The sequence below is a fragment of the Rana temporaria genome, chromosome 11, assembly GCF_905171775.1.
Source record: "Rana temporaria chromosome 11, aRanTem1.1, whole genome shotgun sequence".
Taxonomy (NCBI): Eukaryota; Metazoa; Chordata; class Amphibia; order Anura; family Ranidae; genus Rana; species Rana temporaria.
In genome coordinates this window covers 23,355,686-23,370,842 of record NC_053499.1, presented here as the reverse complement: position 1 = coordinate 23,370,842, position 15,157 = coordinate 23,355,686, and the positions used below count along the sequence as shown (strand labels likewise).

The 15,157-nt window shown below is 42.9% G+C and overlaps 1 protein-coding gene across 5 annotated transcripts in view; it reads left to right on the top strand.

The window, feature by feature from the left end:
- Window positions 1-15,157, top strand: part of PHF21A (PHD finger protein 21A) — a 154,563-nt gene that overhangs the window by 47,746 nt on the left and 91,660 nt on the right. For all 5 annotated transcript variants that reach the window (XM_040328175.1, XM_040328174.1, XM_040328173.1 and 2 more), the window contains exon 2: window positions 7,303-7,441. In XM_040328175.1, the coding sequence (XP_040184109.1) occupies window positions 7,388-7,441 (54 nt within the window). In that variant the 5' untranslated portion in view covers window positions 7,303-7,387. The remainder of the gene's footprint in view (window positions 1-7,302; window positions 7,442-15,157) is intronic.

The window sequence follows — 15,157 nt, the reverse complement described above, 5'->3', positions numbered from 1 at the left end:
ATCGTGTCATCACAGAATCGTGCCTGTTTTTAATGCAGTGCTGTCTTAGAACGCGAAGATCAGACATCCAATATTGCGTTTCGGACTTGTCATCGCATCGTGATCGTGTGACATCCGCTTTTGCGCTGTTGGTGCTGAAAGGTGCTGTAGACCTAAACCTGCTGATACAGGAAAGTGACATTTGCACAGTATTGCACAAGATAAATGATAGCCACAAGTAGCATTTGAAGGACATTATTCGTTAATAGACTTGCACTATATGGGACACTATAGTTTTGTAATCTAGTATAGTTTGTGGTTTGATGGTTTAAGCATTTTAAAGATGAAACTTGTTGATCGCGCTATGGCCAAATAACTTCTACAACGTGGCCAGCAAATTCTGGATGGCACACAACGCAGCTTAACAGAGATAGTTTGAATTGGCCCTAAAGGGCACCCTAGTGCATCTGTTTTAAAGGCTTTCGGAGATTATATATATATATATATAGTGTGTGTGTGTGTGTGTGTGTATGTATGAATGTGGTCAGGTTACCGTTCACTGTTTTGAATTTTGTCAGTGTGTACTTTAAAAACTTTGGGCCGGATTCAGATACCTGAGCGTATCTGTCCGGCCGGCGTAACGTATCTTAGATAACATATCTTAGATACGTTCCTCCGCTGTAACTTTGGGCGCAAGTTCTGTATTCAGAAAGCAGTTGCGCCCTTATTAATGGCGGCGTAACGTATGTGTTGCGGCGTAAAGCCGCGTAATTCAAATGGGGATGTTGGGGGCGTGTTTAATCCAAATTTGGCTTGACCCCACGTATTTTATGTTTTTTTGAACGGCGCATGCGCCATTCCTGAAAACATTACAGTGCGCATGCTCAAAAATCTGCCGCAAAACGTCATTGCTTTCGACGTGAACGTAAATTACGTCTAGCCGTATTCGCGAACGACTTACGCAAACGACATAAAAAATTCAAAACTAGGCGCGGGAACGACGACCATACTTAACATAGGATACGCCGCACATACCCCTCATATAGCAGGGGTAACTTTACGCCGGAAAAAGCCGAACGCAAACGACGTAAAAAAAAAAAAGCGCTGGGCGGTCGTTCGTTTCTGAATCTACGTAAATAGTAATTTGCATATTCCTCGCGTAAACAAACGGAAGCGCCACCTAGCGGCCAGCGTAAATATGCAGCCTAAGATACGACGGTGTAAGACACTTACACCTGTCGGATCTTAGGGATATCTCTGCGTAACTGATTCTATGAATCAGTCGCATAGATACGACCAAGCGCACTCAGAGATACGACGGCGTATCAGGAGATACGCCGTCGTATCTCTTTCTGAATCAGTGCCTGTCTGTGTATATAGTTTTGTATTTTTGTAGGAGTATATGGTGGCAGCCATATGTTTTGTACATATGCAGCATTCTTTCTGCTTACAAGTACTTGCTGTACAGTTTTTTTTTTTATCTATAGGTTCTCTTTTACATTAAAGAGTGCTGTAATAAAAACTCTAGGCACTTGGTGGTGGGTGGGTGGATGCATAGGGTAAGTTACCTGTATTTTTGCAATGTATGCCTGCAGCAAGTTTAATTTTATTTTACAAAGTGACATGTATACAACTATAGGAATGTTTCTGTAACGGGGCACATCCGTGTTTCTATACTGCAGCCAATCAAATTACAAATCTCATTTTTTCACTTTGGGCAGAAAATTGAAAGCGACCACTTGGCGGGTTGCTATAGCAACGCCTTTTTTTCTTCCTGTCCTAATGTTACATTTATATAAGACACTTGTGGTTTACAAGTCTTTATGTATTTTAGCCAAATGTGCTTAGAATTCTTGATTGCGAGTTAGAATTAAATTGAACTTCTGTAGGTTTAAATTGCATCAATATAAACCTAACGTTACCTCCTTAATCAGCTTGGTCTGTGGCTGGGGGGACTGAAAAGGTGATTCTCAACTATTCTTGTGATGCTTCCTTAATGGACTACCGTGTTCTATAGTTTTCAGTGCATCACAAGTTTTTTCACTTTGTGCTTGAAATAAGCCAATGGTGCTAAAGGTGCTAAATGTACAGAGGCATTTGAAACCCCAAATGCCTGTAACCGCTTGTAAACGCGGCAACTTGCGTTTAGCAGCGTTTTGTTTACAGGCGTTTTTAAATTTTTGACAAAAAAAAAAAAAAAACCTTGGTGCAAACGTGGCATGTAATTGCGACAAAACGGACGTTTTTTAAATGTTGGTTACTATCTGTCAAGTTAATTTGTTCAGCGGAGGTTGTAAAACGTCACGTGTACACTAAGCTTTATGGTCCAGTTTTCTGTACACCCTGACCAATTTAGATTGCGGCTGAGTTTTGCCACATTTTAGGTTTGCTTTAGTGAAGCTTGCAAACATACTGTATTATAAAACAATGTACACATTTAACATACAACTAAGCCCCCGGCACTATTTCACATGCGATTTTACAGGGCTAAGGCTTCATGCACACTGGATTTTTTTACAACTGCTCTGAGGGACGTCCTGGGTGTTTGTTCTTCTTTTTTTTTTTTACTGCCTCTAAACTCTCCCTCACATAGAATTCTAGCAGTGTTTTCTGGCAGGATAGTTTAGAGGCAGGAAAAACCCACTGCCAGTGCGACCAGGAGCAGCAGTGTTTTTAGCAGAATGACTCTTGATACTCTTAACGAGAAAAAATGATGTGGTCCAAGGCACCATAGGTAAATGGCCTCCATCCCAAATTTGAACAGAAAAAATAAAGTTTGGTCAGCGGGACTTTAAATGAGGCCAATCACCATGCGGAGTACGCATGTAAGGTATACAGTAGGGCTGAAACAACTAATCGATTATGAAATTGATCGATTACAATTTTCATAATCGATTAATCGGCCAGAAACATAATGGGGTTAAAAAAACTAAAATTAGCCCTTTAGAGTACAAAAAAGCAAATCGCTACTGCAAATATTACTTTCACTGTCCCACAGTAAAAAAAATTAACTCCTTACTGTAGCAATTATTTGCTCTTTTTGTACTTATTTTAGTTTTTTTATCCCCATTATGTTACTACACAACTCAGGCCTGGGGTCACATCTCTGTTTTTTGGTGTTTTTTGCAGAAACACACTACAGTTCATTTACATGTTTTTTTATGGAACACGTTCACATTCATGATTTTTTTCAGCTGCTGCGTATTTGGAAAGGGCAAGGACTTTTTACGCAAAACGGTGCTATTTTTTTTTGGTTCAATATACTTCAATGGAGAAGCTGCAGAAAAGCATGTAATGTGTTTTTGCGGAAATTTGTGTTTTGTAATCTGCCCAACAACAAATTGGCCCAAATTTTTAAAAAAATGCAAATTTTTTTATTTTTTTAAGGCTATTATCCGATTAATCGAAACAATAATCGGCCAACTAATCGATTATGAAAATAATCGTTAGTTGCAGCCCTAGTATACAGTATTGCTTAATTGGGTTCCAACACAAAAGGGGGGAGTTAGTAGAGGACTTGCAATGAGAGGTGTATATCAAAGAGCATTTTATTATGCCTTGTGATATAATATAAAGCATACTGAATGACAAAAATTGCATCCACAAGATCGCATAAACATGCTACAAATTACATATGCATAACAACATCATGGTACTTGGCATATGGTGAAGTAAGGACAAGTCCTGCACAACATGAACCACTGGAGGGGCTTGATAGTATAATAAGAATCTAGGAGTAAAACAGTATACAAAACATAAAATCATTCGTATGAACATCATGCATCTATGTATGCCCGACGCGTTTTCGTTGGGATATGCCAACTCTTCAGGGGGCGAATGCAATGGTGATCTATAAAGAGAACTGCATGTTAATACTAGGCGCTTTTAGCACTTGATTCATTTCATTGGCTTGAATAAGAATTTCATCTGGCCATTGAAATGAACGTACTTGATGCCTGTAAAAGGGCCCAAACACTTGTAAAAGCATACTTTTACAAGCATCAGGAGTTTTTATGCAAAAACTATGCTGCCATGAGGAAAGGCTTCTAGGAGAATTATCAAAATGTCCTGTGTGCATGAGGCCTAAAGGCTCATGTAATAACCTAAAGTATCAAATGCAGTTATTATGTGATGCACTAACTTCCTGTGCTTTCCCCCGACTTTGACAAATCATCCTTTGTGTCTCACATGCTCCCTCTCCCAGACACTGCAGCTCATAGTCGTAGGATTTCAGTTGATACATCATCATAGGAAGCTTCATTAGATGGAATTCACTTGCAGGAGCAACAGGTATTTCTAAATCTTGCAGGGAGAGAACTGGAAGTGCAATTGCACTTCTAATGTATTGCTGCAGCACAGTCTTTTTTAAAAACTAGAACTATAGGCAAAACTTTTTTTTTGCCATCTGTGTTCCATTGCAGAGATTTCACTTCACTTCCTGTTCAATGGCCAAACAGGAAGTGAGAGGGAATACCTTGGGGCCCAATTGGAAGATTTGCCCTAATACTTTTTTGGGGACAAACCAAAATTTGGGATTTTCTTTTACTTTCAATGATAATAGTAAACAGGACAAATAGAGAGGGTGAATCTCCCTAAAGGGGGGCACAGACAGCAATAAAAATGTGCAGGTGTTCTAATCCATCTCCACTCTAAAACTAAAAAAAGTTTTGCCTTTTAGTTACACTTGAAATTCTTCCTGCGCACACTATAGTCGAAAGACGGCTACAGCGATGACCTAAATCGCCGGGAGGGCGTCCATGTCCTCCCGTGCATGAGTTGCCTGTGTGCCCCCTGCGGGGGCTAAATCACGAGACTCGGCTGATCATAGATTTGCGTAAGGGGCTGATCCCGACCCCTCCCTTACCACGTGATCAGCTGTCAGCCAATGACGGCTAATCACGTGATGTAAACACAGCCAGTAATCTGCTTGGGGAGAAAAAAAAGCCCATCACCGACATCTGTCAGAAGGACATCCGTCCCAATCAGAGAGCCACTACCGCCTCATCTGTGCCCACCAGTCCTGCCTATCAGTTGCGCCTCATCAGCACACATCAATGGGGGGGGGGGGGGGGGGGAAATGACTGGTTTGCAAAATTGTAAAACAACCGATAAAAACGTGTTGTGTTATTTTGAACCAAAAAAATGTTGGTCTTTTTTTGTTTAGCAATATCCCCAGTAGTGATTTAATTACCACCAAAAGAAATCTGTGTGGGGGGGGGAATTATAGAAAATGTCATTCGAGTACAGTGTTGTATGACCGTGCAATTGTCATTCAAAGTGTGACAGTGCTGAAAGCCTGTGCAGGAAGGGGGTGAAAGTGACCTGTAGGCAAGTGGTTAAAGAGGAGGTCCAGCCTGGGCAAAAAAAAAATCAGCAGCTATAAATACTGTAGCTGCTGACTTTTAAACTCCTGTTTGGTCCCAGTTCCCCCCCTTCCCCTGAAAGGTGCCGAATGTGAGGGGGTGGGGAGCGTATAAGCTTAAGTTCCACTTTTGGGTGGAACGCAGCTTTAAGTAATTCTGTGTGTGTGTGTGTGTGTGTGTGTGTGTGTGGGCCGCGATTCAGATACATTGTCATATCTTTGAGCGGGCGTAACGCATCTCCTATGCGCTACGTCGACGTAACATTGAGTGGCAAGTACTGTATTCAGAAAGCACTTGCTCCCAAAGTTACATCGGTGTATCGTAAATGGGCCGGCGTAAGCCTGCGTAATTCAAATTAGCAAGGCAGTGGGCATGTTGTATTGTAATGAAGCGTGACCCCATGTAAATGCATGACCGATCGAACGGCGCATGCACGTGCATGGTCAGTTACGTCGCAAATACTACCTAAGATACGTCGGCTCAATGCTTTGTCGACGTGAATGGAACATACGCCCAGCCCCATTCACGTACGACTTGCGCAAACGAAGTAAAATACGACGCTGTTCCGACGTCCATACCTTAACATGACTTACCCCTGCTTTATGAGGGGTAAAGTTACGCTGGACCGACGCCTTATGTAAACGGCGTAGCTAAATTAGACGGGCGCAAGTACGTTTCTGAATCGGCGTATCTAGGTCATTTGCATATTCGACGCGTAAATCTACGGAAGCGCCACTAGCGGCCAGCGTAAATATGCACCCAATATACGACGGCGTAAGAGACTTACGTCGGTCGTATCTTGGCCAAATTCAGGTGTAACTGCCTATATGAATCAGCGCATAGATACGACGGCGCTCATTTGGACTTACGACGGCGTATCTGGAGATACGCCGTCGTAAGTCCTTTCTGAATCCGGGCCATGATTTTTAAATGAGTATATTATACTTGCTTGCTCTGTGTAATGGTTTTGCACAGAGCAGCCCCGAACCTTCTCTTCTTGAGTCATTTTTGCAAGCGACCCTCCATAGCAAGCCACTTGCTCTAGGGGCACTCTCTTTGTCTATAGACAGAGTGTGGCTCGGCCACTTCCCCTGCTCCCCCCTCACTGGCTGTGATTGATGGCAGTGGGAGCCAATGGCGAGAGAGAGAAAGCTGTCACTCTTGTGCATAAATTGACAGGGAAGGAAGGTTTGAATCTGGTTGCTGCTCAGCAATAACGCACTGAGATACTGTGTGTGTTTCTTTCAACTCTTGCATGTAAATGTTATCAGAAGTGGAGAACCACGTTTTTGTATATGGAATGTTTCCAGAGTCTGGAGAAAGTTGAGAAGTTGTAACGTTTAGGGCCCGTTGATATCTCAGTGCTGTGTTGCTTTAACGTTCTGTTAAGACAAACCTTTTTAATGGGCTGCCAATGCACCACAACATGGGTATGCGTTATTTGTTTTTTTGTGCTAGTAATTTGGGGTGCCATTCAATATGTGTGTGTGTGTTGCTGTAAAGCTTTGGTGTGAATGAGCCCTTAATAATGTGCAAATTTGCTACATAGTTAGTATTGATGGGTTGAAAAGGTCATGTGTGTGTATTGATAGAGGAGGAGTTAGTTGACACTGCACAACCCTTGCTACAACTGTTTGCATTGTACATTATCAAGATACCAATGCAGTGTTTTGTTTTCCTTGTGCCCAAAGACAGCTAATTTTATGGTATTGGCAACAAGTATACATAAAATAGTATGTGCATGTATGATTTCCTGCTGGGCTTACTGATTGTTATGTAGCAATTTGTCCAGAATGATCAGGCAGTTCAACCCTGGGCTGTGATGGAAGGATTAGTACAAAGTCTTATGGGCTTCTCTGACTAATGCTGGAGGGAGAGTACTCAAGACTTTTTTTTTTGGTACTTTTACCCACCGCTAAACACATCTGTGATTACTTAATCTCTGTTTATTTTTCCACAGGTCTGAATCCTGGAAGACCTTTTCTTTCTGTGAAAAGCCCCGTGTGTTAGAGTTGCAGCATTTGGAGGAAACAGGAGAAAGGAGGATGGAGCTGCAGTCTCTACAGGAGGCCCTGAAAGTGGAAATACAATTTCACCAGGTGAAACCCCTTCTTTATTCTTATCACAGGAGTTGAGTTCACGCATTCTTAATTTAGGCCAGGTTCACACTATTGCGAATTGGATGCGGATTCCAATTCGCAATAGCAGGAGATTGTGACCTGCTCTCTATGGAGCCGGTTCACATCTCTGATGCGGCTCCGGTGTGAATTTGCACAGGACCCATGTGCGTCTTTTGGTGCGTTTTAGCCCAATATTCTGGCTCAAATTAGACCTGAAATGATGAACCAGGACAGATGGGAGCCCTGCTGGGAGCCGCATCGACATTGGGTGTGAACCCAGCCTCAAAGTGGCACTTCACCTTTTTTGTAGAGTGTGGGCTATTTCACATTATGACACACCATAACCTCCAGCGATGCAGCATCATTTTTTATTTTATTTTTTCTTCAGGCTTCTTCTCAGTCTCCTGTTGTTGTGTCTGTTTTTTTTTTTTACTCCACTTTTGGGAAGCCAGTGATGATGTAAGGCCCACATCTGCACCCTGGAGTTGTATCATCCTGGCACCTAACTCCTGCATAGAAAAGTTGAGAGTGAACATTGGGGTTTATTTACTAAACTGGTGAGTACAAAATCGGGCTCACTTCTGCATAGAAACCAATCAGCTTCTAACCTCGGCTTGTTCAATTAAGCTTTGGCAGAAAAACCTGGAAGCTGATTGGTTTCTATGCAGAAGCGAGTCTGCTTTTGCACTCTCCAGCAAACCCATTGTGTCATGCAGAAATTTCATCTCCTGTGTCCAAAATCCCCAGATAATAGGCAGAAGCCCTGTACACACGGCCGGGATTCTCGTCAGGAAAAAAACTTTTCCTGAAGAGATTCCTGGCAATGTTTTCTTGCCGGCCGAGTGTACACACGTACGATTCAAAAGAACCGCTGTTCTTTTGAATGGCACAAAACACGGCGACGTCATCGACTATGACGAGCATGCGCTCGTCACATTCGATGCCGTCGCCGCCATCTTGCTTCACCCTACGTATGCCTTGGAGTAGCTCTCTTTTTTTTCCGGCTGAATTCTCTGCAGTGTTTTTCTGCCGAGAAACCCAAGTGTGTGTAAACTTACCTACCTCCATGGAAACCTGCGCATGCTCGAAATGACTTCAAAGCATGCGCGGGTTTCCATGGAGGCAGGTAAGTATACAGACGCTCGGGTTTCTCGGCAGGAAAACACTGCCGAAAATTTAGACGAGAAAAAAAGAGAGCAGGTTCTTTATTTTTCTCGTCGAGATTCTGGGCAGTTTTCCCGACGAGAAACCTCAAAGCCTCGTACACACGCACGGTTTACTTGGCAAGAAAGCTCTGCCAGCAGTTTTCTTGCTGTTTCTGGCCGAAAAAAGGCTAGACCCATAGAAAATGATAGAATGTGCCCAGACTCAGGAATAAGGGGTTTTGATCCTGCTGGTATTTGACAAGGTGAACTTGGTTGAGATGGGCGTAACAAAGAATTTAAAAGTTGTGTAAGGCGGACCGATAGTTTAGGCGATACCATCCTACGTGTATCAAGGATCTCGCTCCAGTCTTCATCCCTGTCAAAGTTGTACTTTTTTAAATGCAGGATTTATTTTAATTTTTTTTTTAATATTTTTATCTTTTTAAAGGGTTATCAAAGGCTATTGCTTTTTGTATTACAATAACAAACAAGTTTATTTTACCTTCTCTGTGCAGTGATATTCCCTGGGGTGGCCCTGAACCTCCCATTCTTGGGTCACCTGGTGGCGCTCTCCACTCTTCCTCTTGCAATAGGGGCAGGCTTGCTCCCAGACTGGGCTCTGGGCTGGGCCCTGTGGTGTTGATTTACTGAAACTGGAATGTGCAAAATCTGGTGCAACTCTGTATAGAAATCAATCAGCTTCCAGGTTTTATTTTCAAAGCTTATTTGAACAAGCTGAAGTTAGATGCTGATTGGCTACTATGCAGAGCTGCACCACATTTTTCACTTTACAGTTTTAGTAAATCAACCCCACAGAGCATGGCTTGGCCCTTCCTCTACTTCCTCCATCACTGGATTTATTGGACAGCGGCAGGAGCTAATGGCTCCCACTGCTGTCTCTGTGTCCAGTGAGGAGTGAGAACAGTGATACTGCTCTGGCACAGCCCTGGATGAAGATCAGACTCGGGTAAGTATGGGGGGGGGGGGGATTCAGACCAAAGTAGTGCATGAACTAATTGAATTTTCTTTGACTTTATGTTGCACATATATGAATGGTTCTCATTAGAAAACACGGAGTACGACTTTGATGTCCAAAGTCATATGACAAGTCGCACACGTGTGAATGGGGTCTAATGGAGCCTTTACAACCACTTTAAAAAGTAAGTTCACCTTTACAGAAAAACTGTAAGGTGAACTTGCATGCCTGAGGCCAGCGATTTTTAAATCCCCACGGTTTAATTTCCTCCTAAACGTACCTTGTAAAGGTAGGTATAGGAGGCAATCAGAACCGACCTAGCCCATCCTGTTAGCGGGGGAGAAGAAGAGGGAAAGCCGTTGGGATTTAAAATCCCCGGACCGGTAAAGCGGCGACTTGATGTCTCCTAGCGGGTGATCGCCGGCCTCGGGTAGCGCAGGACCGAGGGGGGTGGGGAAGGGGGTTCAGTGTAAGTTCACCTTACAGATTTTCTGTAAAGGTGAACTTACACTTTAACCACTTGCGAACCTCCTGCCATCATTATACGGCGGCTCTTTGAAGTGGAATATCTTTATGGCAGTAGCTAGCTGCCATAACCCCCGGTATCCACTTCTTCAGCGGGCTGTCCGCCTTCAGATAACAATGGTCTCGGCTGTCTGATTGGCCGAGCCACGATGACGTCACTCCTGTGCGTGGGAGCGGGTGTCGGGGCCGCAGCACAGAGCTCTGAAGGGATGACATGAGTATGCCGTCCCTTCAGGGCGCATGCAACGGTGACATCACCGACTGCATATGGCCTGAATATCTTCTAAACAGTGCAAGTTTAGGAGATCTTTATTGTACCAATGGGTAAGCCTTATCACAGGCTTACAATTTGAAAAAACGTTATTACCGCTTTTAAGATGAGATTATATTCTATTTCATCTCAATAATTATTTACCCATCAGTGTTGTATGTGTGTCTATATGTGTTCTCACTGTGAAATTCCCATGAAAGAAACTCATGAGGAAAACCTGTATTTGAATTTTATTTGGTTAAAATAGCACTTTCATGGGCAAAGGTCATAAAAAAAGAGCAACAAGAGCTACAAATATAATTGTACTTTTCATGTATCACTTTTGCAAAGTAGTTGGTTTGTAGAAGTCTCATCACCTGGATACTTTATCTTGATGCAGCTGCAGCAGTGACATCTGGAGGAAGAACACAGTTACTACACTTTTAAAGATCAGTTGTCACCTACAAATTGTATTAACATGGATTTTGTTTATTGGTTGATGCTTTGTTCAGGAGAATGGAAACACATTTACTCTGTCTACCCCACTAAAGATTATCCTGAAGTAGTATACCAGATTTCATTATTTTAAGTAAGAAAGTTGTATCCCCGGCTTGATATCCGTGAATTTTTCTGATTTTGAGTATGTAAACTAATGCCTATGCAGCCTAGAACTAATGTGTAAATGCCAAGAATCTTGTCATCTAGGGTCGTTGGACATTGCAGAATACTCCATTTGCCTGGTGGGCTTGCAGTAAGATGAGGGAATACTGCACCTTACATCTTGCAGAGCTAAGCCTGCAGAAGAATATTTCACATTGAACCCTTTTGGATGCCTGTTCCCCTCCTGTGCACTTTGATTATGTCCTCTGGCCCCCCTACATCACAACAGGATACAATTGTGACACATGAGCTAGCTGATGGAACTACGGTGCGGTCATATGCAGGAGTAAATGTGAAGAACAGCAAATCTGGATATATATACTATACTCTGTGTGTGTATGTATATATATATATATGTGTGTGTATATATATGTGTGTGTGTGTGTGTGTGTGTGTATATGTATATGTGTATATATATATATATATATATATATATATATATATATATATATATATATATATATATATATATATATATATATATATATATATATATATATATATATATATATATATATATATATATATATACACACACATCACATCACATCACACACTGATCTGTGCTCATCAACACTGCAAAATACAGCAATGACATTGACTTGTAGTAACTAATATTACCCAATAGCATGTCAGTATTAAAAAAATATAGTAAAATCATGCAGGTCCCCCATCAGCGCTCCAGGCCCCTCCTCATAAGCAGGTGCTCCTACGGAAAGTCAATCTTTATGGGGGCACCCACGCGTGTTCGCTCCCGAGCCCCGCTGTTGTGTCAACAGCAGGAGCCACTGTTCTTGTGTACATCGTTGGATCGGATCTGGCTTGGGTAAGAAAAAGGTGGGGGCTGGGAAAGGAGCAGCAGTACAGAAGGTTTTTCACTTTAATGCATAGAATTTATTAAAGTGGAGGTTCACCTAAAAATAAACTTTTAACATTGCATTTATGAGATTAATGACAATTCGAATCGGCTGTTTTTTTAAAAAAAATATGTCCGTACATGCCGTTTCCTATATGTGTTCTCACCGCTGCTTCCGAGTATGATGGTCGGGGCTGGACGTTCCTAATTGATTGACAGGCATCCGACCGACGCATACATCGCGGCACGAGATGCCGAAAGAAGTCGAACGTCGGTGCGCAGGCGCCGTATAGAGCCGCACCGACGTTTGGCTTCTTTCGGCATCTCGTGACGCGCTGTATGCGTCGGTCGGATGCCTGTCAATCAATTAGGAATGCCCAACCCCGACCATCATACCCGGAAGCAGCGGTGAGAACACCTATAGGAAACGGTATGTAGGGACGTATTAAAAAAAAAAAAAAAACAGCCGATTCTAATTGTCATTAATCTCATAAATGCAATGTTAAAAGTTTATTTTTAGGTGAACCTCCACTTTAAGGTGAAAACCCTTAAAGGGCAAGTTTACCTTTAGGCCCCGTACACACGAGAGGATCCATCTCAGCGGATCGGTTTCAGCGGATAGATCCCCTGGTGTGTACGTTCCAGCGGATATTTATCCGCGGATATTTCCGATTTCCAGCAGATAAAAATTTGTTAGCATGCTAACAAATCTATCCGCTGGAATCGGCTCCAGCGGATCGATCCGGTGGTCTGTACAGACTCACCGGATCGATCCGTCCGAACCCGTCCCTCGCATGCGTCGTAATGATTCGACGCATGCGTGGATTTCCTTATATGACAGCGTCGCGCACGTCGCCGCGACGGCGCGACACGTCACCGCGGTTGAATTCCGCGCAGATTTGGATCCGATGGTGAGTACATGCCAACGGATCCAAATCCGCCAGAGGATTTATCCGCGGATACGGTCCGGAGGACCTATCGTGTGTACCAGGCCTCACAGAAAATCTGTAAGGTGAACTTCCACTGACCCTCCCCGGTCCTGTGGTACCCGAGTTCCGCAATCATCCCCCGCTGTGAGAGATCGAGTCGCTGCTTCACCGGTCCACGGATTTGAAATCCCTGTCGCTTTCTCTTCTCCAGAGCCGACAGGATAAGCTAGATAAGTTTTGATTGGACCAATTAGAATGCTTCCTATACGTACAAGGTCCTTTTTTAGATGATTAAGCCAGATAGACAAACCACACAAATTTGGCAAAAAATAATGCTAGGGCCCATTGCACACAGGGTAGTCTAGTTGCTGTGCATGCAATGTGCATTTTTGTGAGCCGAGGTGCAGCTGGCCGAGGATGAACGTTGTACTGAGTAGTATTTTCTTTTAAGGCTCTATGCATTCAGGTATGGATGCCCAGAACTCAGAGACTAATGCCTGGAACACAAGTATTATAAGTGCATAGGGCCCTGAATGTTGGCACCATATGGTATTCAGCCTGCCATAGACTGGACACTGTACCTGTACCACCCAGGCACACAAACTCCTGGATTGGATGCACAGCAGCTAGACACCCTGTGTACTCACAGGTGACTTTCACCATAACTTTTCCTTTTATGGTGGTTGTTTTTTTTTCAGAACGAGGTTGGATAAAAAGTTTAGCATGATATAAAACTTTTGGTAGTTACAGTCCATTTTTATAGATGTATATCTTCCCACAAAAGAGGGACGAGGAGATTAGGTTCCTATTGAGGGTCAGTAGGGACCTATGTGAACGGGCCTCATTCTTCCTCCGTGATTTTAAGCGGAAACTTTCGGAGGTCCATGTGTTATCTTGAGAAGCCAGTAGGTTTGAATGTTCTGGCCGCACACCTTAAAGCGGGAGTTCACCCGCCAAAAAATTTTTAAGATTAGATTCATGCTCATTTTGTCTGGGGGAATCGGCTAGTTTTTTAAAAAACTAAGCAGTACTTACCGTTTTAGAAAGCAATCTTCTCCGCCGCTTCCGGGTATGTCTTCGGGACTGGGCGTTCCTTCTTGATTGACAGTCTTCCGACGGTCGCATACATCGCGTCACGAGTAGCCGAAAGAAGCCGAACGTCAGTGCGGCTCTATACGGCCCCTGCGCACCGACGTTCGGAAGATCGTGACGCGATAGATGCGACCGTCGGAAGCCTGTCAATCAAGAAGGAACGCCCAGACCCGAGGACCGTACCCGGAAGCGGCGGAGAAGATCGCTCTCTAAAACGGTAAGTACTGCTTCGTTTTTAAAAAAACTAGCCGATTCCCCTAGACAAAATGAGCATGAATCTAATCGTAAAAAATTTTTTGCGGGTGAACCTCCACTTTAACACATGTAAAAAGAACACAAGGCAGGCATGTGTTGAAGACGCATAGGAGGCCTCTACTTTTTGTGTTTATTCTCATAAATAAATGTAGTTGGCATTAATGAGCCTGACAGAGTTTCTGTCCCTACCTGCGGTGAAATGTTAGGGTTGTATTTCTTTATTGCACTGTTACTAAATAAATCTAGTGATATGTTGAAACAAAAAAAAGCAACGTGGTAATTTATGGGTGAACCACCTTAAGATCCAGAATAAAATATTGTAAATGTGGGTTAATCTGAGCTTGGTAACATTCAGGGAAGGTGCACTCTGCTTTCAGTTATTTGTTTCTGCTGGCCTATTTAATTTCTGTTGTTCTGGTGTCTGTCGGAGTCATTGCATTCAACATGCTGACTGCAGCTTCCTGGAACACTTGTTCCGTCCCGTCTGGAGTGACTCTGCTGAAAGGTTTTCCAGCATTGGCCTCTTTAGGTTTGTGCTGAATGTGCCAGACCCTGATGACGGCAACCTCTCCTATCATTTTAAGTTTACAATGAATATATGAAAACTGAAGAATTGAGGGTTTCCAAGTTGAACTCAAACTAGATCAGTGTTTTAATTCTCTTTGTGTAGATAGGTGCATTTTCCCCTCATTACCATGTATATGCATTCTCCAAAACTGGTTATCGCAGGTCATGCACTCCAATATAATTGCTGTTTGTTGTGCAAATATAAAATGCAGAAATTAATACAGCTTTGTAAACTTAAATACAATGTTAATTGTATTTTTTAAGTAGTGAAAGTACCTAAATTTGACTTATCTTTAGTCTCCTACAGTCTGTACGGTAGAGCTCAGAGAGGGCTACAGAGAAGCGGTAAAGAAAGGCAGGTTTGCTACTTTGCACAGAGCATGCTGTTAGGAGGAGAGTGAGGAAGACGAGATCATCCGTTTACTCTTTCTCCTATGTGT